The sequence below is a fragment of the Falco cherrug genome, chromosome 19 (genome assembly GCF_023634085.1).
Source record: "Falco cherrug isolate bFalChe1 chromosome 19, bFalChe1.pri, whole genome shotgun sequence".
In the NCBI taxonomy this organism is placed as follows: Eukaryota; Metazoa; Chordata; class Aves; order Falconiformes; family Falconidae; genus Falco; species Falco cherrug.
In genome coordinates, this window is record NC_073715.1 from 4,690,200 (window position 1) to 4,713,258 (window position 23,059).

General features: G+C 61.6%; 1 protein-coding gene across 2 annotated transcripts in view; it reads right to left on the reverse strand.

Moving 5' to 3' along the window:
* Positions 1-2,479: 2,479 nt before the first annotated feature.
* The window catches only part of IKZF4 (IKAROS family zinc finger 4), a 34,638-nt gene continuing 14,058 nt past the window's right edge, over positions 2,480-23,059 (reverse strand). For both annotated transcript variants that reach the window (XM_055696527.1, XM_055696528.1), the window contains 5 exons: positions 17,301-17,561; positions 15,750-15,917; positions 5,297-5,446; positions 4,240-4,371; positions 2,480-3,240 (listed from right to left, as the gene is read on the reverse strand). In XM_055696527.1, coding sequence (XP_055552502.1) covers positions 2,516-3,240; positions 4,240-4,371; positions 5,297-5,446; positions 15,750-15,917; positions 17,301-17,561 — 1,436 coding nt within the window. In that variant the 3' untranslated portion in view covers positions 2,480-2,515. The remainder of the gene's footprint in view (positions 3,241-4,239; positions 4,372-5,296; positions 5,447-15,749; positions 15,918-17,300; positions 17,562-23,059) is intronic.

The window sequence follows — 23,059 nt, forward strand, 5'->3', positions numbered from 1 at the left end:
CCCTAGGGGACCCCCAGTGCCCCCCCAGCCCCTGCAAAGAGAAGCCCCTCCACCCCCCCCAGCCCCCCACCCCCAAGAAGGGAAACTTGGGGGGGGGGGGGGGCGTTAAATTACTCCGGTTTATTTATAACAGACCTTCAGCCAGTACAGTACAAAACTTACAGTAGTAGATCTCGTTACACAAATAGGTAATTACAATATCTTACAGATACAAAAGCTCCTGCGGTCACGGGGGGGGGGGGGCCTGGGGGGGGGGGGGGCGTAAGGGGGGGCTTGGGGGTGTTTTTTATCCAAAAGCGAGTCTAACCTCACAAAAAAGGGAAAAAAACAAAGACGACAGCAAATCCATTAACGATATACAAATGAAAACTCGTTAGAAAGGAAAGGGGGGGTGTGGGGGGGGCTGGGGGGGGGCGGGGGGGGGGGGCTGGGGTATTGCACATCATCGTTTGTTCTTCATACATCTGATTAAAAAATATAGATATTTACAGGAGTAAAGCGACCTGGAGTTTTACAAAATTCCTACATTTTTGTTTTAGACTCTTTAACAGGAGAAAGAAAAAAAGAGACGGGGGTGGGGGTGGGGGTGGGAGAAATAATTAAAAAACCAAAATATCATAAAACCCCCAGAAAACCACCAACGACCTAAAAGTGGCCAAAAACGGCGGCGCTGGCGTTTCGGGGCGTAAAAACCCATTTTTGGGTTTTTGGTGCTGGAGTCAGTGGGGGGTCGGGGGGGGGGCTCCGGATCATCGTGCTGGCCAAGAAGGTGCGAGCGGACCCCCGCGCTGAGCCCCGGCCGTGCTGTCCCCCTCCCCTCCGGCACGCAGAACCCAAAAAAGCCAGAAAAAAAATTTTTAAAAATTTAAAAATTAAAATTATAGATAATAATCAAAGAAAATGGGAAATAGGGGCAACGGGTGTTGCCGCCGCGTGAGGTGGTTGTGTTTGTGTCTGTAGAAAAAGGAACAGCCTTTGGTTTCAACCTCAGGAGCCCGGGGGGGGGGGGGGGGGGCGGCTGCTGAGGGGCATTTTATGCATCCTGGGCCGGGGGAGGAAGCGGGGACCCCCCCCCAGGCTGGGGGGGGGCTGCAGCCGGGGGTCCCGGGAGCGGCCGGTGTCACCGCGGCCCCCGCCGGGGATGGGCGTTGGGGTCGCGCGGTAGTTTTTGGTTATCTGTTGCCCCCCCACCCCTGGCCCTGCTACGTCCCTCTTGGGGGGGGTCCTGTCCTGGGGTAGGAGGGGGGGGAGCGTTTCTTGAGGGGGGGGGGTCTGGCTCTGGACCCCCCCCTTGTGATGGGGAGCCCCTTCCCTTGGTGTCTCTCCCCCAAAACCATCCCGGCAATGTGCCCCCCAGAGCCCATCCCTGGGGGAAGGGGCTTGGGAGGGGGTTGCTGGATGCAGAGCCCCCCCCCCCCCCTCAACCCCCCCCCCTCCCGGGGGGTGCCGCCGGCCTTTGGGGTGCCGCTGCGGGACCAGGAATGACACCGGAGCGCGGGGAGACCCCCGATCCCCGGAAGGCTTTGGGGGCAGAGGGGGGTGGCGGCAGGGGGGGGGGGGAGGGGTGGGGGGGGCCCGATCTGGGTCCCCAGCACCGGTGGGCAGCGTAGGGGGGGTCACCCCCGCAGCAGAGCGGGTAGGAGATACTGGCCTGTGCCGAGGAGGAGGAGGAGGAAGATTCCAGAAGGAGGATGGAGCCTGGCTCCCCTTTCCTTCATTTCAGGGGAGCGCTGCGGACCCCCAGCGCCGCCCCCCCCCCCCCCAGCGCCCACCGTCCCTGGGGGGCTTCAAACGCTGGCACAACCAGCACCGCGGGGACGGGGATGGGGGGGGGGGTGTCCTGCCTTACGCTCCCTGTATTGAATTAAACTCATTAAAGCTCGGGGCGCAGCGGCCCCCCCACCGGGCAGGGGGTCCCGCGGGCAAGGGGGGGGGGTCCCGTGGGATTTTAGCACCTAATCTGAGGTTGGCTTCGCCCGAGAGCGGAACCACCAAGGAAAGGGCTCGGAGAGCCGAGCGGGACCGGGGGGGGGGGCAGGGGGATGGGGGCGGGGGGGGACAGTCCTCCAAAATTCAAGCGAGACTTAGGGTGGGGGGTGGGTGGAGGGGAGGAACCCCCCAAAAAAAAGTTATCAAAAGAGAAACTGAAAAGCTCAATAAATAATGGAGGGAGGTGAGAGGTGGGGGTGGGGGTGGAAAGCACAAAAAAGTCCGTTAATATTTAAATAACTCCATTTATAAAAAGGCAAATCGTTAAGAGCTCCCCCTCGCTGGGGTTGTGTGTTTTTTTTTTTTTTTTTCTTTTTAAGTTCTTGATAATTTTTTTTTTAAATATTTTTCTTTTGTAGCCAAAGTCAGTGCAAAGGAGTATAAAAGAAAAAAAAAAAAAAACAAAACAAAAAAAACAACAAACCAACAGTTCCATGCCCTAAAGGGTGGAGGGTCCTGAGCTAGAGAGAGTCGGGGGTGGGGTGGGGGGGATGGGGTGGGGGAGGGGAGGGATGGGGGGGCAAATTTAGCCGACTTTATGCTCGCCCCGCACGATGTGGGAGGAGAACTCGTACCGGTCCTGGCTGTGGTAGCCACAGATGTTGCACTCGAAAGGGTCTCTGAAGCCGTGGCAGCCCATGTGGATGGTGAACATGACGTGGTCCAAGAACAGGATGCGGCAATGCTCGCACCTGAACGCCCGGATCTGCTCCCCCTCCTCATTGACCACCCGCAGGGTTTCTTTGGCGGAGCTGGGGGTAGAACGGGCGGCCGGGGGTCCCTCCGGCACTTTGGGGTCCTCTTTGGCGTAGGCTGGGCTCTGGCGGCTGCTGGCGCAGCTCCCCGCCGGCAGCTGCGAGCTCCGTTCTTCGTGGTTGCTTTCCGTGTCCGTCGAGTCCTGGCAGCCGTTGGTGGGCGAAACGCCCGGTTCCCGGCTCCGGTAGACCACCTGTACCCCATCCGGTACATCCTCGTGCCCCTCGGTGGCTTCCCGGCTTCCCGGCAGCTCCAGCCGACCCGGGAGCGGCTGGATCTGGGTGTAGACGGAGCTGATGACGGGGGTGACCTCCGAGATGCAGTTTGTGGGGGGCAGGCGGAGGGGGCGAAGGTGCTCGCCCCCCATCAGCGACAGGGAGCTGCCGTAGGAGGGGTCCAGGGGGTGGTGGGCTGAGACCATCTCCACGTCCTTCTCGAAGCCGGAGTTCACGTCGAAGGGCAGGTCCGAGAGGGTGAATCGCATCTGCTTCTCGCCTGCGGCAACGGGAGAGCGGCGTCAAAGGGGCTGGGGGGGGTTGGGGTTCACCCCCCCCCTCCCCCACACCCCCAATATCCCCCGGCACCGCGTGCGAGCCCCGTGCCATGCCGGGACCTTGGGGATGAAAGGCGCTGTGCCAGCACCAGCCAGTGTCCCCATCCTGGGACCGTGGGGACGAAAGGCGCTGTGCCAACACCGACCAGTATCCCCATTGTGGGGACCGTGGGGACGAAAGGTGCTGTGCCAGCACCGACCAGTATCCCCATCGTGGGACCGTGGGGACGAAAGGTGCTGTGCCAGCACCGACCAGTATCCCCATCGTGGGACCATGGGGACGAAAGGCGCTGTGCCAACACCAGCCACATGTCCCCGTGCCAGGACCATGGGGATGAAAGGTGCTGTGCCAGCACCCACCAGTGTCCCCATCCCACCCCAGAACCATGGGGACAGAAGGTGCTGTGCCAGCACCAGCTGCATGTCCCCATCCCGCCCCAGGACTGTGGGGACAAAAGATGCTGTGCCAGCACCAGCTGCGTGTCCCTGTGCCGGGGACCGTGGGGCCGAAAGGTGCTGTGCCAGCACCAGCCAGTGTCCCCATCGTGGGACCATGGGGATGAAAGGTGCTGTGCCAGAACCAACCGTGTGTCCCCATGCTGGGACCGTGGGGACAAAAGGCGCTGTGCCAGCACCAGCCAGTGTCCCCATCGCATCCCAGGACCATGGGGACAAAAGGTGCTGTGCCAGCACCAGCCAGTGTCCCCATCCTGGGACCATGAGGACAGAAGGCGCTGTGCCAGCACCAGCCAGTGTCCCCATCGTGGGACCGTGGGGACGAAAGGCGCTGTGCCAGCACCAGCCGTGTGCCCAAGTGCAGAGTCTCCACTCCCAGGCGGGGTGCTTGGGGGGGGTGGTGGGTCTGGCTGGACCCTGGCACCCCGCTCCAGCACCCAGGGGTCCCCCTGTCCCCGGGATCAAGGGTGGGGAGAGCCCCTTACCCACGAATTTCTGAGGTGTCGAGCGTTTCCGTTTGGTCAGGCTGTTGGCCAGCCGGTCGATGAACGCCGGCCGCTCGGCCGGGGGGTGCAGCAGGGACTCCGGCACTATCTCCAGGTCTCGCATCTCCTCACCTGGCAAGACAAGGGGGAGAGCCGGTTGAGCCGGTGCCCACGGGATGGGCACGGTTACCCAGGCCGGACCCTCCGCCGCCAGCGCTCCGGCCACGCCGTTCCCTGCCCTAACCGGGACGCACCTACAGAAATTTCCCGATCCACCTGCTCAGGGCCCAGCGCTTCCCCCGTCGCAGACTCGGGTCACGGGGGAGCACCGGCAGCCGGGTCGCCTCCCGTCTTCAGCGAGCTGGGCCCGTTCCTGCCGCTTTTGGGGAAGAGGAGCCGGCTTCAACGGATCGAAGTGTCCTCCTGCCGGCTCCCGACCCCGGCTGGGCGAGATCTGCCCCGCGGCGCTGCCGGCGAGGGCAGCTCTGCCATTCCCTATGGATCCGCCGGTTAAAGCCGCCGGGTGGCCTTCACCGGTGAAGCCCACCGGGGCCAGATCCTGCTCCAAGGGGGTGAGGAGCTGGGAAGGTGCCAGTTTCGGTTCTTTCACAGCGGAGGGGGGGGGCAGGAGCCACGTGCGCCCGTTGCGGACCCCCACCCGCAGGGGTCCATCCCCCGCCGTCCCGTCCCTTCTGGGAAACCTGTTGGTAGTTCTGGCGCTAGAAATAGGGCCCAGGGGCGCGTTTTGGTCCGGGGGGCTTATGCCATTTGGCTGGTGGTGTGGGGGGAGGACCCGGGGAGCCAACACCGAGCACCCACGGGGAGCTGCGGCGTGAACCAGCGCAGCGCCTTTCATCCCACCCCCGCCGCGGCACGGCGAGCCCCCCGCGCAGCACCCCCCTTTTTTGTAACGGGAAAAGCATCCCCAACGCTCAACCCCGTCAGGCACAGATGACCCCGCATCCCCCCCATTTCCCACCCTGCCGGGTCGGTCCCCCCTCGCCGCGGCGCCGGAGCTGGGGGCACAGCAGGGCTCCGGCCGCCCCACGGCACTGACCTTGCTGGCCGGCCAGCGATTGCGGTTCAGTGTTCAGACTCTGCAGGTAGTTGTGGCACCGCTCCTTGTGCTCCTCCAGCGTGCTCTGCTGCTTGTAGCTGCGGCCGCAGTAGTTGCACTTGTAGGGTTTGCCGACGGTGGGGGAGGAAACTGCGAAAAATCCAAGGAAAGCAGAAGTTGTGAGAACGGACACGGCACCCACGCCGAAGAGCCCACGGAAGAGGCGGCCACGGGCCAAGCTGCAAGGAAAAGGGGCAGGGATCGACCGAGCGGGATCGACCCTGGCCAGCAGTCCACCGTCCCCTCCAGCCCCGTCGCCGGTGAGATGTCAGAGCTGCAACCTGCACCCCCCACACACAGCTTCTGCCCCCCCAGCATCGCCACCCCCCCCCCGGCAGCACCAGCGCTTGCCTCCTCGGAGATGGAGAGTGGTGGGAGAAGGGTGGGCTGCACCCGCGCTGCGATTGCTGGGGGGCAGCATAAATCAGGATTTGGTCAAATACCAAAACCAAAATGCCTCTGGTGCTCTGCTCCCGAGACACCATGGGTGCACCCCTCCAGGTAAAACGTCCTCCGGGAAGCCCTGACCCCAAAGGCAAGATTTATGGGGGGGGTGGGGGGCAGCAGGACCCCTCCATTTTTAACCATTTCCAAGCATTTCTTCACCATCCATTGGCCACATCCAGCGCTCAGCGCCGTTAAGACACTCGCGAGATATTATTAGTCTCCTCTCTCCCTTGTTTTGTCACTCCTGAATGAAAATCCCCGTGGCCACCCGTTTGGCCTCGCTGGCTGGTGACACAGAAGGGGAGCGGGTGCTGCGTGCTGTTCGGCAGTGCCGTGCCGTTATCCATGTGCTGCAAGCGGCAGCCTACGGTAAAACCCTGGGATACCTCCCGAGGGAAGATGGTACCTCTGAACCCCAAGGATGGTACCTCTGAACCCCGGGGACGGTACCTCTGAACCCCGGGGACGGTACCTCTGAACCCCGGGGATGGTACCTGTGAACCCCGGGGACGGTACCTCTGAACCCCGGGGATGGTACCTCTGAACCCCGGGGATGGTACCTCTGAACCCCGGGGACGGTACCTCTGAACCCCGGGGACGGTACCTCTGAACCCCGGGGACGGTACCTCTGAACCCCGGGGATGGTACCGCTGAACCCCGGGGATGGTACCTCTGAACCCCGGGGATGGTACCTCTGAACCCCGGGGATGGTACCTCTGAACCCCTGGGACGGTACCTCTGAACCCCGGGGACGGTACCGCTGAACCCCGGGGACGGTACCTCTGAACCCCTGGGATGGTACCTCTGAACCCCGGGGACGGTACCTCTGAACCCCGGGGACGGTACCTCTGAACCCCGGGGACGGTACCTCTGAACCCTGGGGACGGTACCTCTGAACCCCGGGGATGGTACCTCTGAACCCCGGGGACGGTACCTCTGAACCCCGGGGACGGTACCTCTGAACCCCGGGGATGGTACCTGTGAACCCCGGGGACGGTACCTCTGAACCCCGGGGATGGTACCTCTGAACCCCGGGGATGGTACCTCTGAACCCCGGGGACGGTACCTCTGAACCCCGGGGACGGTACCTCTGAACCCCGGGGACGGTACCTCTGAACCCCTGGGACGGTACCTCTGAACCCCGGGGATGGTACCGCTGAACCCCGGGGATGGTACCTCTGAACCCCGGGGATGGTACCTCTGAACCCCGGGGATGGTACCTCTGAACCCCTGGGACGGTACCTCTGAACCCCGGGGATGGTACCGCTGAACCCCGGGGATGGTACCTCTGAACCCCTGGGATGGTACCTCTGAACCCCGGGGACGGTACCTCTGAACCCCGGGGACGGTACCTCTGAACCCCGGGGACGGTACCTCTGAACCCTGGGGACGGTACCTCTGAACCCCGGGGATGGTACCTCTGAACCCCGGGGATGGTACCTCTGAACCCCAGGGATGGTACCTCTGAATGCCACCGCAATTTCCATCACACCACAAAGCCACCGGCTGTGTCGGGGATGGGGAACCGCGATTGCTGCCAAGGGGGTTTCGTGCTGCTCGTTGAGTGGTTGCTCATTCGGTGTAATGACGGTCACGGACCAGCCAACATCTTTTGGGAAATGGAGAGGTGGTTCGAGCCCCTTAAATACTCCTGGCGGGGGGGGATAACGGGATCCATGCTCTGAAGGACCCGGTGCCACGGGCTGAGCACCCGTTATGGGAGGCAGCTCGTTAGCCAAAATGCTAATGGGGAAAAAAAGGCAAGTGTGGGGGAGCTGAGCCGGAGAGGGGGGTGGGCTCTCCGGCCCCCACATCCCCCAGGCACTCGAGCAGGCTGGAGGTGGCAGCCCCCCACGCTCCCCTCTCCCCAGCCGTCCCGAGCTCCCCCCCTGAGGAACGATGGGACGCCAAGCGCCGGAGCTGCGGCCACGCTGCGGGGGGCTGTGGCCACCAAGTCAAGGCCAGGGGCTGTGGCACCCCGGGTGAGCCCAAGGGCTGCCGTGCCACCCCCCCCCCAAGGGGCGCAGGCTGGGTTCGGCGGCACGACGGTGCCCAAAAACCAGCTGCTCTGCTGGGGGCCGGAGCCCATCGCCCTCTGCCCGGCGTGGCAGCCAGAGCCACAGCGGCCAGAGCCACAGCGGCCAGAGCCACAGCGGCCAGAGCCACGGTGGCCAGAGCCACGGTGGCCAGAGCCACGGCAACCAGAGCCACGGTGGCCAGAGCCACGGCAACCAGAGCCACGGTGGCTAGAGCCACAGTGACCAGAGCCATGGCGGCCAGAGCCACGGTGGCCAGAGCCACAGCAGCCAAACCCACGTCAACCAGAGCCACGGCAACCAGAGCCACGGTGGCCAGAGCCACAACAGCCAGAGCCACAGTGACCAGAGCCATGGCAGCCAGAGCCACGGTGGCCAGAGCCACAACAGCCAGAGCCACGGCAACCAGAGCCATGGTGGCCAGAGCCACGGTGGCCAGAGCCACAGCAGCCAAACCCACGTCAACCAGAGCCACGGCAGCCAGAGCCATGGCAGCCAAAGTCACGGTGGCCAGAGCCACAGCAGCCAGAGCCACAGCAGCCAGAGCCATGGCAGCCAAAGTCACGGTGGCCAGAGCCACAACAGCCAGAGCCACAGTGGCCAAACCCATGGTAGCCAGAGCCACAGCAGCCAAACCCACGTCAACCAGAGCCACGGCAGCCAAACCCATGGCAGCCAAAGTCACGGTGGCCAGAGCCACAGCAGCCAGAGCCATGACAGCCAGAACCACAGCGACCAGAGCCACGGTGGCCAAACCCACAGTGGCCAGAGCCACGGTGCAGCCAGAGCCATGGTGGCCAAACCCATGGTGGCCAGAGCCACAGCAGCCAAACCCACGGCGACCAGAGCCACGGCAGCCAGAGCCATGGCAGCAAAGTCCATGGTGGCCAGAGCCACGGCGCAGCCAGAGCCACGGTGGCCAAACCCATGGTGGCCAGAGCCACAGCGACCAGAGCCACGGTGGCCACCTGCACCCCACTCGCCCCGTCCGGCGCAAGGCTCAGGGGCACCGCGCCACCTGCTCGACACCCACTCCGTCGGGCTCTTTCTGGTCCTGTCAGTTTTGCGCTGGTTTTTTTTTGTTGTTTTTTTTTTTTTCTCCAGTTTGTGGTTTAACCTTTAACTGCTTTCTAAAAAACCCCCATTTTCAGGTTGCCGGTGACTCCGCACTTACCCCCCACCCCGGCTCCGGGGTTGAGCTGAGGCGTTCGGTGCTGCTGGGGCAGGGGGCCAGCACCTCTGGCTTCCACGCCCTGCCCCCAGCAGCGGTGGCCAGCACGGGGCCAGCTGTGGCCACATGTGCCACACGCACCCCTGCCCGCCCCCAGCAGATTTTGGTGTCCGGGAGCCACCGTGGATTTCACCACGGAAGCTCCGGGTTGGAAATCCATCCGGAGAAGCCGGTGACAGGCGCAAATCCGTCCTCCCAGCCCTCCCCCGGCAGCAGCATTGTCACGGAGCCGCTGGATATTGGGGTCCTCCAGCCCCACAGGAGGCGAGGAGACCGCTGGCCTCCGAGTGCAAACACAAAATTGTGCCCGAGGAATTTACTCCTCAAACCCAGGCTTGGGGGGGTGTCCCCCCCTAACCAAAACCACCCCCCCAACCCCCTCCGCAAAGCTCCGCCGACGGCTGCCTTGGGATGGGCGATGGTTTGCCAAGCCCTGAAGATCCACATGGATACCCCGGAGCCAACCTTCCAGCCTCAGCCTGTGATCCAGGGCTCCAGGGATGGGCAGCTGCTGGTGGCACTGGGGGGTGGTGGGACACGGAGGAGCCCAGTGGGACACGGAGGAGCCCGGGACACCGGGATGGCTCCCTGGGGACCGAGCCGTCCCCTCCCTGCACGATTCGGCCGCTGCTGGTGTTGAGGCTCCTCCGTGGCTCTGGCGATGCCGCAGCGGTGACGGCTGATCTGTTCCGGGCTCCCCCCCGGGGTGGGGATGGGGTCTCACGGCAGCTGCAGGATGAGGAGGGGGGCTCCGTCCCACCCTGGGCTTTGCCTGGCGATCCGTCGCTTTTCCTTTACCTCCTTAGGTCCGTGCTTTGAAAATGTCACCACGGAGCCACCGACACCGTGTCTCAGGTGGGCTCGGGACATCCAACGCGAGCGAGGGGCTTCCCGCAAGCCCCTCACTCTACTCGGGACCCCCAAATCCCTCACCCACACGATGCCCAAGGTGGGCGCTTCTGCTGGGCGCAGGAGCCCATCGCCGGACCCCAGCGGGAGAAGTTTCTCCTAATCTCCCCCCTCCCCCCCAAGCTCCAGGTTAGTTTATTTACCAGGCTGCGGAGCGCCCAGGAGGGGGGTCTCGGGGGGGCTTGCGGCTCCCCTCAGCTGTCCCGGGTGTGGGCTGCGGCTTCTGATCTATTTCAGAGCCAGGCAGCGTGTTTGATCTGGATTTTAATACTTCACTTTTTTTTTTGGGCAGCGCATCTTCTGAGATGAAAGCTCAGCATCCCTCCTGGGGACGGCATGAAACGCACGTGGCTCTCGCGAAGGAAGAGGGGGGGGAAGCCAAGCCCCCCCCCCGGCAGGACAACCGCTGGGCTTTCGCCTGTGAAATCCACATGAAACGCAGGTTTTTTTCTTAGTAATTAGCTCCCATAAAGACTAATTTTTTTGTTTGATATGTTGTGATGGCTTGTCCCATTTCTGTGGCTCCTGATTGAAGGACTGGAGGCGATGCTTTCCGTGCCGGGGCGACGTCAGCGCGGTGGGGGCTCGGAGAGGGCGAACAGGCACAGCCCCGGGGGGGGGAAACTTGGCCAAAGAGTCCAGTAACAATCCTGCCCGGATGGTTTGGGGTCCCCCGAAGTGTGTTAATGAGGGGAAAGCCCCCAGGAGCAGGGTCTCGGCTCCAGAGACCCCGGAGCTGCAGCACATGCCCCTGGGCTGGGGTCTGCGCGCCCGCCTGCACGGAGCAGTGAGCCAGCGTTCCCGGAATGGGGCTCGGCCATGTGGTACCCAAAATCCCAGCACGGATGGGACGGGGAGGGCTTCAAGAAAGCAAAAACCTGAGACCTTCCTAACGGGATTCTGCTTTGGATGCAACAAAGATGACTTTTTTCCAAAAATCCAGGAGCCATCCAGCTAAAGAACACCTGTCCCCTGCCCAAAAGCTGGTTTTTTCAAAATTCCAGGAGCCATTCAGCTCAAGAGCACCCGTCCACTGCCCAAAAACCGCTTTTTTCCAAAAATCCAGAAGCCATCCAGCTAAAGAACACCTGTCCCCTGCCCAAAAGCTGTTTTTTTTCAAAATTCCAGGAGCCATTCAGCTCAAGAGCACCCGTCCACTGCCCAAAAACTGCTTTTTTCCAAAAATCCAGGAGCCATCCAGCTCAAGAGCACCCGTCCTCTGCCCAAAAGCCATTTTTTTCCAAAAATCCAGGAGCCAGCCAGCTAAAGAACACCCATCCACTGCCCAAAAGCCATTTTTTCCAAAAATCCAGAAGCCATCTGGCTAAAGAGCACCTTTCCCCTGCCCAAAAGCCATTTTTTTCCAAAAATCCAGGAGCCAGCCAGCTAAAGAACACCCGTCCCCTGCCCAAAAGCCATTTTTTCCAAAAATCCAGGAGCCATCTGGCTAAAGAGCACCCTTCCCCTGCCCAAAAGCCGGTTTTTTTCAAAAATCCAGAAGCTGTCCAGCTAAAAACCACCCATCCCCTTCCCAAAAGCCATTTTTTCCAAAAATCCAGGAGCCATCCAGCTCAAGAGCACCCGTCCTCTGCCCAAAAGCCATTTTTTTTCCAAAAATCCAGGAGCCATCCGGCTAAAGAACACCCGTCCCCTGCCCAAAAGCCATTTTTTCCAAAAATCCAGGAGCCATCTGGCTAAAGAGCACCCTTCCCCTGCCCAAAAGCCGTTTTTTTTCAAAAATCCAGAAGCTGTCCAGCTAAAAAACCACCCATCCCCTTCCCAAAAGCCATTTTTTCCAAAAATCCAGGAGCCATCCAGCTCAAGAGCACCCGTCCTCTGCCCAAAAGCCATTTTTTTTTTCAAAAATCCAGGAGCCATCCGGCTAAAGAACACCCGTCCCCTGCCCAAAAGCCATTTTTTCCAAAATTCCAGGAGCCATCCAGCTAAAGAGTACCTGTCCCTTCCCCAAAAACATTTTTTTCCAAAAATCCAGGAGCCATCCAGCTCAAGAGCATACATCCCCTGCCTAAAAGCCGGCGCTGATGGTCCCCCGGCAGGTGGTGGCCAGTGGCACCCTGGAAGGGGCAAGTTCAGCTGGTGGCAGATGATGCCAAAGCGCGGTGACTCCTCTGCGGTGCTGGCCAAGATGGAGCGTGGATTGGTGCGGCCGAGCTCGAAAGAGTTGGGGGTGCACAGGAGGAAGATGGATGACGCTGGTGGCTCCAGACCCAGGATGACGCTGGTGGCTCCAGACCCAGGGTGACGCTGGTGGCTCCAGACCCAGGTTGATGCTGGTGGCTCCAGACCCAGGTTGATGCTGGTGGCTCCAGACCCAGGTTGATGCTGGTGGCTCCAGACCCAGGATGACGCTGGTGGCTCCAGACCCAGGATGACGCTGGTGGCTCCAGACCCAGGATGACGCTGGCGGCTCCAGACCCAGGATGATGCTGGTGGCTCCAGACCCAGGTTGATGCTGGTGGCTCCAGACCCAGGATGACGCTGGCGGCTCCAGACCCAGGATGATGCTGGCGGCTCCAGACCCAGGGTGACGCTGGTGGCTCCAGACCCAGGGTGACGCTGGCGGCTCCAGACCCAGGGTGACGCTGGCGGCTCCAGACCCAGGGTGACGCTGGCGGCTCCAGACCCAGGGTGACGCTGGCGGCTCCAGACCCAGGGTGACGTTGGTGGCTCCAGACCCAGGTTGATGCTGGTGGCTCCAGACCCAGGATGACGCTGGTGGCTCCAGACCCAGGTTGATGCTGGTGGCTCCAGACCCAGGTTGATGCTGGTGGCTCCAGACCCAGGATGATGCTGGTGGCTCCAGACCCAGGGTGACGCTGGTGGCTCCAGACCCAGGGTGACGCTGGTGGCTCCAGACCCAGGGTGACGCTGGTGGCTCCAGACCCAGGGTGACGCTGGTGGCTCCAGACCCAGGGTGACGCTGGCGGCTCCAGACCCAGGGTGACGCTGGCGGCTCCAGACCCAGGGTGACGCTGGCGGCTCCAGACCCAGGGTGACGCTGGCGGCTCCAGACCCAGGGTGACGCTGGTGGCTCCAGACCCAGGATGACGCTGGCGGCTCCAGACCCAGGATGACGCTGGTGGCCCCAGACCCAGGGTGACGTTGGTGGCCCCAGAGCCAGGATGACGCTGGCGGCTCCAGACCCAGGATGACGCTGGCGGCTCCAGACCCAGGTTGATGCTGGCGGCTCCAGACCCAGGATGACGCTGGCGGCTCCAGACCCAGGATGACGCTGGCGGCTCCAGACCCAGGGTGACGCTGGTGGCTCCAGACCCAGGGTGACGCTGGTGGCTCCAGACCCAGGGTGACGCTGGCGGCTCCAGACCCAGGGTGACGCTGGCGGCTCCAGACCCAGGGTGACGTTGGTGGCTCCAGACCCAGGGTGACGCTGGCGGCTCCAGACCCAGGGTGACGCTGGCGGCTCCAGACCCAGGGTGACGCTGGTGGCTCCAGACCCAGGATGACGCTGGCGGCTCCAGACCCAGGATGACGCTGGTGGCCCCAGACCCAGGGTGACGTTGGTGGCCCCAGAGCCAGGATGACGCTGGCGGCTCCAGACCCAGGATGACGCTGGCGGCTCCAGACCCAGGTTGATGCTGGCGGCTCCAGACCCAGGATGACGCTGGCGGCTCCAGACCCAGGATGACGCTGGTGGCTCCAGACCCAGGGTGACGCTGGCGGCTCCAGACCCAGGATGACGCTGGCGGCTCCAGACCCAGGTTGATGCTGGCGGCTCCAGACCCAGGATGACGCTGGCGGCTCCAGACCCAGGGTGACGTTGGTGGCTCCAGAGCCAGGATGACGCTGGTGGCTCCAGAGCCAGGGTGACGCTGGCGGCTCCAGAGCCAGGGTGACGCTGGTGGCTCCAGACTGAAGGACTCCTCGGGAGAGCTGGAGGCCTCCAGGCAGAGCAGTCATGACTCCGAGCAGCCGCGACTCCGAGCAGCTGCCGCGGCGCGTCGGTGCTTCACGGGGAGCCCAGTTGTCACCATCTTCCTCGCCCTCCGCGTGGGGCGGGAGGAGATGCACACACTCGGTGCTCCCCGAAGTTCATGCCGTGAAGGTTTTTGCTTCCAACTGCTGCCGTGTCACTACCCCCTCCGGCGGAGACGAGGGACAAGCAGGAGGAAAGGATTTCTTCGGCGATTCTCCCTGTTAACCGGCCAAGAAACGCCACCCGCTCCCACAGTCCGGCCAGGCTGGAGAACCAGCCAAGCCACCCAAACAATTTTTTCGCGGCGGAGCAGCTCCGTCCCCAAGCAGTGGAGACATCCTGAGACAAACCGTGATGGAAAAACTCCTGCAGCCCCCCCCCCCAACCCTGCGCAGGGCCCAGCAGCCCCAATTCCAGGCTCTGGGGGGGGTCAAACCACCCGGATTCCCCTCTGGCATCTCCAGGAACATCTCAGATGGACACGTGGGAGGAGATACACTTCCCAAAACCAGGAAAGCAGGAAGAAACCTGGAGCATCGCATCCTCTGATGGAAAAGGGTAGAAAATGAAGGAAAATTGAGGGGCTTGGGGTAGGGGGCTCGGGGGGAGCGGGTTCCTGGGCTCCGGGGTCAGGCTGAGATGCCACCAGACCCACCAGGGGACTTGGAAGGTCACAGCCACAAGGTGCTCAAAACCACCGGCACGAACTTCAAAAGCCATCGCGGCGGCACCGCAACGCGCCGGGGAGGCAAATCAAAGGCAAAGGATGGCAAAGCGGGGGGCGGGGGTGGGGGTGGGGGGGGTGGGCGTAGGGCTGTGGCCCCCCGGGGAGCTGTGACGTCACGGAAGCGGAGGGTGAAACCCCCACCCCAAATGTCCTATGTTCAAGGGACGATGTGAAAAGCAACGTGGAAACCGAAGCCCTCGGCGCGCGGTGTCCCCGGGACGGGCGCACGCAGGGTGGGACTTATATCGCCTCGATAAAATCGATTAAATATTGATTTTGATAAGGAAGAGACGCGGTAAGTCCCGGGGATGCGGTGGCACGAAGCCCCGCGGGCAGCGCTCCGGCCAGCGGAGTTCCCGGGGCACAAACCAGGCGCGGAGCCGCCAGGGGATCCAGCGGTGATCGGTTGGGAGCTGGAGGTCGGCGCTTTTGGAAGCTGAGATCACATCCCTGGATTTTACCATCCAGGGTGGATTCCCTCCCTGGCTTTGCCCACTCCGGGTGGATTCCCTCCCTGGCTTTGCCCATCCAGGATGGATTCCCTCCTGGCTTTGCCCATCCAGGGTGGATTCCCTCCCGGCTTTGCCCACCTCGAGTGGATTCCCTCCCGGCTTTGCCCATCCAGGGTGGATTCCCTCCCTGGCTTTGCCCATCCAGGGTGGATTCCCTCCCTGGCTTTGCCCATCCAGGATGGATTCCCTCCTGGCTTTGCCCATCCAGGATGGATTCCCTCCCTGGCTTTGCCCATCCAGGATGGATTCCCTCCCTGGATTTGCCCACCCAGGGTGGACTCCATCCTTGGATTTGCCCACCCGGGGTGGATTCCATCCTTGGCTTTGCCCATCCAGGGTGGATTCCCTCCCTGGATTTGCCCACCCAGGGTGGATTCCATCCTTGGATTTGCCCATCCGGGGTGGATTCCCTCCTGGCTTTGCCCACCTGGGGTGGATTCCCTCCCGGCTTTGCCCACCTGGGGTGGATTCCCTCCCTGGCTTTGCCCACCCCGGTGGATTCCCTCCCTGGCTTTGCCCACCCGGGTGGATTCCCTCCCAGCTTTGCCCACCCAGGTGGATCGCCGCGGTACCCACCGGAGTGCGTGCGCAGGTGGCCGGTGAGCGCGTCCCTCCTGCGGCAGGCGTAGTTGCAGAAGGGGCACTTGAAGGGCTTCTCGCCCGAGTGCAGCTTGATGTGCCGCAGCAGGTTGCCCTTCTGGGTGAAGGAGGCTCCGCACTGGTTGCAGTGGAACGGTCGTTCTCCTGGAAAACCCGAGCGGCCACTGAAACGCCGCGAAAAAGCAGCTGCCGGGTCGGCAGAGGAACCGCGACGGCCCTGGCGATCGCAGGTGCAGCAGGTTGAGAGGGAAAGCTCCAGATTTACTACCAGACGTAGGGCTCTAGAGGTGACCCCCAGGTTTACTCCAAACATAGTGCTCTGGATGTGACCCCCAGGTTTACTCCAAACATAGTGCTCTGGATGTGACCCCCAGGTTTACTATGAGACGTAGGGCTCTGGAGGTGACCCCCAGGTTTACTACTAGATGTAGGGCTTTGGAGGTGACCTCTGGGTTTACTACTAGACATAGAGCTCTGGAGGTGACCCCCAGGTGTACTATTGACGTAGTGCTCTGGATGTGACTCCCAGGTTTACTACCAGACGTAGGGCTCTAGAGGTGACCCCAGGTTTACTACGAGATGTAGGGCTCTGGAGGTGACCCCAGGTTTACTACCAGATGTAGGGCTCTAGAGGTGACCCCCAGGTTTACTACCAGATGTAGGGCTCTGGAGGTGACCCCCAGGTTTACTACCAGATGTAGGGCTCTGGAGGTGACCCCAGGTTTACTACCAGATGTAGGGATCTAGAGGTGACCCCCAAATTTACTACCAGATGTAGAGCTCTGGAGGTGACCCCCAAATTTACTACCAGATGTAGAGCTCTGGAGGTGACCCCCAAATTTACTACCAGATGTAGGGCTTTGGAGGTGACCCCGAGGTTTACTACCAGATGTAGAGCTCTGGAGGTGACCCCTGGGTTTACTACCAGATGTAGGGCTCTGGATGTGACCCCCCGGTTTACTACTGACATAGTGTTCTGGACATGACCCCCAGGTTTACTACCAAACACAGCACTCTGTACGTGACCCCCAGGTTTACTACCAGATGTAGGGCTTTGGAGGTGACCCCCATGTTTGCTACCAGACATAGGGCTCTGGATGTGACCCCCAGGTTTACTACCAGACGTAGGGCTTTGGAGGTGACCCCCAGGTTTACTACCAGACGTAGGGCTTTGGAGGTGACCCCCAGGTTTACTACCAGACGTAGGGCTTTGGAGGTGACCCCCAGGTTTACTACCAGACGTAGGGCTCTGGATGTGACCCCCACCCTGGGGAGCGACCGACCTGCTGCAGGAGGCTGGACAGTGACCAGGACAGACCGTCCACATGTACCATCCTGCGCCTTCCCTCCGCAGCCCCTTCTGCCTGCGCCCCCGGGGTGAGCAGCTGGGACCCCGCACCCACCTCCCACGGCACCGGTGCCTATGGGCCAGCACCCACTCGCCACCCAGCTTCGGAAATTTCCTTCCCTCCCAGAAATTCGCATCCCACCCCCGGCAGCACCGCTGGCCCCAGGGCCGCCGCTCACCGGTGTGGCTGCGCTTGTGCACCATCAGCACGTTGGGGCCGATGCACACCATCCCGCAGATGTCGCATTTCAGCTTGCCGTTGGGCAACCGAATGCCCCCGGGGGAGTGCGGCTCCTGGCCCGTCCCATCGCAGTAGCCCAACGGTTCGGAAAGCGAGTCCTCCACGATCACGCTGTCCTCCTTCTCCAGCAGCCGGTCATCCTGGGAGAGCAGCCGGCTGGCTTCCTCATCGCTGTACATCTCCACCTTGATTGAGTTCGCTGCCGGGAGGCAGAAGGGAGAAGAAACAGTCAGCGGAGATAAAAAAAAAAACCAAAAAAACCCAAACCAACTCTTCAAGAAGTTGGGAGAGCGCTGCTTAGGCGAGACTTACTCCTAGAAGAAAGACCGTGACGCGTTAAGTGATCTGCTCGCAATGAACGGGCATCATCTTATCTCCTTGACTCAAGGAGGGAGATCCAACAGGGATCTGGTGAGGCTGGGGGCCGGGCGGCTTGTCCGCACCCCCAGGATCGCTGCTCTGCCTCCTGCCCTGCACGGTGGCCCAGTGCAGAAGGTGTTTAGTCCCCTGGATCCAAAGCAGAGGGTGAAAGAGAAGCCACTCGTGCTCGTGAAGCGCAGCAGGGGAGGCAGAACGCCCGGTTGTGATGCTGACCCAGAGAGGGCTCCACGTCCACCGGCACAAAGAGCCCAACTGGAGCCTCTCAGCCGGCTGGTGGATCTTGGTGGACCACGGGAGCCACGACGTCACCCAAGTTTTCACCTCTGCTACAAGACCTGGGATCCACCAGGTATCTAAAGCAGAAAAACCCCAGGGAAGAGGCCATGGACACCACACACCCCCCCCAGGCATGCTGCCACCCCGGTGTGGCCGGGCTCCTGCCCCTTATTGTGGCGAAGGAGGGGCTGACCACGCAGGCAGCCCTGGGATGGCGTTTGGCCACGGAAAACCCCAAGGAAGTTTGTGTGAAACTCGGGAAGTGGATGCGAGTGATGCCAGGGACTTGGGGAGGTCCCAGAGCCGAGGGCTGGGGACCACCGGGATCGGCTGCCCCACGACGGTTCTGGCCAGGACCGGAGCAGAGAGCGGGCAGGAGCCGGAGGAGCCGCACTGGTGAAGCCCCCTGAAGCCGGCTGGTGGCAGGGGGTGGCAGGAGGGTCTCCCCGGCGCAGGGTGGGCGCTGTGCCGCAGTAAAACCCCCCAGGTTCCCCTCCCCGCTGCTCCCTTTCCTTCCTCCTGCAGCATCAGGAGCGGGTGGCTGGCGAAGGGATGCGCCAGCCCTGACCTACATTCCCGGCTGCTCTAATGATCTGTGGAATGCCACAAATCAAACACTCCCCGAGACGACGGCGACCGCTCTGCTCCGGCTGCTGCCAGCGAGCTGCAGCCCTGCGGGGAAACCTCTCCCTCTCCTCCCTCCACTACCTTCCGCTGAGCTTGTCCACCCGGATCCTGCATGCTCCCTCCCTCCGCCGAGTGTCCGAGTGGTCACCCCACCTCGCGCCGCCAGCTGCACCCTCCGCTCGATGGAGAATCGAGGCTGGGACACCCTCGGCCGGGGTGAAAAGTCACCCGTTTGGAAAGTCGGTCTTGAAATGATCCAGTTGGAAAGTTTCCTCCCACTTTAAACCATTACCAGCAGCCAGGGGTGAGAGGGAATCCCCTGGGGATGCTCTCCAGCCGGGGACAGCACCTGCTACCTGCTCTGGAGGAAGGTGATGGTGGAGTAGAGGGCGATGGTGGAGTAGAGGGCGATGGTGGAGTAGAGGGCGATGGTGGAGCAGAGGGCGATGGTGGAGCAGAGGGCGATGGTGGAGCAGAGGGCAATGGTGGAGTAGAGGGCGACGGTGGAGTAGAGGGCAATGGTGGAGTAGAGGGCAATGGTGGAGTAGAGGGCGACGGTGGAGTAGAAGGCGACGGTGGAGTAGAAGGCGACGGTGGAGTAAAATCGAATCCAGGTCACCCACATGGCAGCACAGCGAGGCCAAGGGCTTAAAGCAAATATTTACAGAATCCCTTCCAATATCAGATTCTTATTTTTTCCATTTAAAGCAGGAGGCTCTTCCCAATCCCTTAAGAGGGGAACTGTGGGGGCTGGAGGAACCGAACTTTAGAGATACACAAAGGAGACTCTGCTGCTGCCCGGCGGGTGGGAGATGGTGGATCCAAGGGAGACAGACGTGAGAAGGGAGCGGGCTGAGCGCCGCCACACAGATCCCAGCAGCTCCCAGATCTGCCGCTGACTTGAGCCCGGGGGGCTCGTTCAGCTCCTTGTGAAAGCACCAATGCTCACCCCCATCCGGGGATGCCGACGGCCACGGCGCACCGGCCGAGGGCATTCCAGAAAATCCGTGGTAACGGCCCCGGGACCAAAGCATCCGGAGGATTTGACCTTTAAAAGCTTGGGGGGGCTTTAAGGGGGGGGGGGGGCGGGGAGGAGGGGGGCTCTGAACTTTCCCATCAGCCGAGGAAGGGCCGATCCTTCCCGACGGGCGAGCGGGGAGGCTTTGGGGCGCTTACCGGGCAAGGAGGACGCCAGAGAGAGGAGATGGTGGCAGCAAGAGTCCCAGCCCCGGGGAGGCCGGTGCCTCCCGCTCCCCCGGGAAGGGCGGACACGGGGCCCCCCCAAAAAGCCAGGCCTGGGGAGGAACCTCCTCTTCCTCGCCGCCTCCGACACGGGTGCCGGCGCTTGCCCGGAGCCAGGTACCGCTCTGCGAGCGGGGATTAACCCGGAGCAGCAGCATGGAAGTGATTCATCCCAAACTGCGTGAGGTTTTATTGCCGGGTGAAGAGCCCAGGAATTCTGGCTCTCACCCGGCTCCATCCCTTCCCGGCGGACAATGCCGCCTTCCCAGCGAGGCTCCAGGCGATGTGAACGGCGCGGCCACCCAGCCTTGGCAAACGCAGCCGCTTCCCGGCTGTGTGCCGAGCCTGCGGCCAAAGCCACCGCTGCCTGCAGACCGGGAGGGCACTCCGAACATGCCGGGGGGCGGGGGGGACACACAGAACTTGATTCAACATCTTGGCCCCGGGGGGAGGAACACAGAACTTGATTTAACATCTTGGCCGGTGCCACCACGCTCCCCTGGGAGCATCCAGGAGATTTCCAGCTCCTTGTGGGAAGCCAGAAGCTCCTCTCGGTCTGCCTGGATGGGTTGTTTGCTGCACTTTTGATTTTCTGGTTGGGTTTTTTTCTCTTTTTTTTTTTTTTTTTTTTTTTTCTCCTCTCCCACTCCCCTAGGGACTTTTTTTTTTTTTTTTTTTTCCTGGGCATAGAAGGGAGGCCAACTATTGTTCTGTAATTCCCTTTTCAGAACCAACGCAGCGCCTGGTCTCGCCGGAGCGAAGTCTCTGCTGGCAGAACAGGTTATATAATATTCTTGCTCCTCTGGGGCACGACGCTCGCTGGATGAACCAGCTGTGAAGTCAAGTCAGATCAGAAGCAATACCATCACTTGCATCCCGCCGGTAAAGGGGAAGGGATCGCGATTGTCCTTTCGCTCAGCCCACGTGCTCGATGCCTTTCGCTTCTGATCGAGCGAAAAAGCTGCGGTACCTCTCAGAGCTGTCCTCTGCCAAAAAGCCCGAGGTTTCATTTCTTTGCAGAGCTTCTAAGCGTTTTCATTGGGCAAATGTAAAATAAATAGCAAGTAATCAAAGGAGGAAAAAAAAAAAAAAATGCCGACAGAGCTAATTCATAACCTTACCGCTTCTGAAAGCGGCGTGGTTGGGAGTTATTTTATCCCGGTTCAGAAAGAGCAACCTTCAAACGCCAGGACCTACCCCGAGGTGCCCCAGCCACCGCGGGTAAATTACAGGGGGGTTACTCCGCTACGGAAAAGCCGTACGTGATGGCGCGCTGGGAGCGAGGGAAGGGCAGAGCCGCGCCGGCCGTTTCGGTGCCGGTTGAGTCAATCCGGTAGAGGCGGCCCAACCGCCGGCGCCTGAACACTGAGAGCGCAACTCAGAGCGGGACTTGCCAACTTAGCTCGTACAACGGCACGTACAGCCCTCGGAAAGGTGACTGCTGCCCCGAGAAGGCTGCGACATAAACAGCGCCGCTGCAAGCGAGCCTGTACCGGCCGTGCTCAGCTCATCCAGAGCCGTGCCGAGCTCATCCAGAGCCGTGCTCAGCTCATCCAGAGCCGTGCCCAGCCCATCCAGAGCCATGCCCAGCCCATCCAGGGCCGTGCCAAGGTCAGCCAGGGCCATATCGAGCTCAACCAGAGCTGTGCCGAGGTCATCCAGGGCCGTGCTGAGCTCATCCAGGGGCACGCCGAGCTCATCCAGGACCATACTGAGGTCATCCAGGGCCATGCCCAGCTCATTCAGGGCCACAAGATCATCCAGGACCATACTGAGGTCATCCAGGGCCATGCCCAGCTCATTCAGGGCCACAAGGTCATCCAGGGCCCTACCAAACTCAACCAGAGCCGTGCCGAGCCCATCCAGGGCCATGCCCAGTTCATCCAGGGCTGTGTTGAGCTCATCCAGAGCCATGCCGAGCTCTTCCAGGGCCATACTGAGCTCATCCAGGGCATGCCAAGCTCATCCAGAGCCATACCGAGCTCATGCAGGACCATACCCAGGTCATCTGGGGCCATCCTGGGCTCACCCAGGGCATGGTGAGCTCATGCAGGACCATGCCGAGGTCATCCAGGGCCATGCCAAAGTCAGCCAGGGCCATGCCAAGCTCAGCCAGGACCATATCGAGCCCATCCAAGGCATGCCGAGCTCAGCCAGGGCCATGCCAAGGTCATCCAGGACCATACTGAGCTCATCCAGGCCATGCCGAGCCCATCCAGGGCCGTGCCCAGCTCATCCAGGGCCATACTGGGCTCATCTCGGGCCATACTGGGCTCATCCCGGGCCGTGCCATTCCTCAGCACGAGGGAAGCCCCACATCCCTCATCACTCACCGCAGCGAGCGATGGGAGCAGATGGCACACCAGGACGAGGGACAGACTGCGACCGCTCGGAAATCAGACCTGTTTTGCTGGGGGAGGTTCTTAACTATACCCTAAAAAAGCAGTTTTGTTCATTTTTAAATTAAAAAGCGAAGAATCCCATCAGTAGGCAGGGAAGGGGCTGGAATGTTTCAGGTTACGGACACAAGATTCCCCACACTGGTCCCATTTCTGGATCCCTGTCAGGTGCCACCCGTCAGCTCCGGGCAAGACCCCTGGGGACACGCACCCGCTCCATGAGGTGACAAGGAATGGCAGGAGCTTCCCAAGGAGCAACCATGCAGCCTCCCCGGCTCATTTCTTGGAGGGGGGGGAAGAGCCAGAAAGGACAGCGAGACGTGATGGCAAAACTGGTGGCTGAACACAGCAGCACAGGGTGGCCAGGGGTGGGCGAAGGCTGGGAGCTGGCGGTGCCTTTCGTCATCCCGCGGCGTTCCCAGTGCATCCCAACATGCCCATGGGCTCTCCCAATCTACCTCAGCCACACAAATAACTTCCCAAGAGGCTCATTCACGTCAAGGCCACCGCGGACCCCCACCTGCCCAGGGTACCGCACGAGAAGAAGCAGCGTGGCTTCTCCTTCCCCCCACGGCCATCTAGAGGGATATAAAAAATAACTTATTCCGAAGCGACCGATGGCTCCGTGGCCCCTCCGGAGCTGCGGTCGTTAGCAGTCTGGAACATGCAGCTGCCTTGAAAGTCAAGGTGAAAACCACCACCACCACAAGGAACGACCCTGAGTCCTCGGCATCGCCGCGGCCGATTGGAAAAATCCGGGGTTCAGCCACAA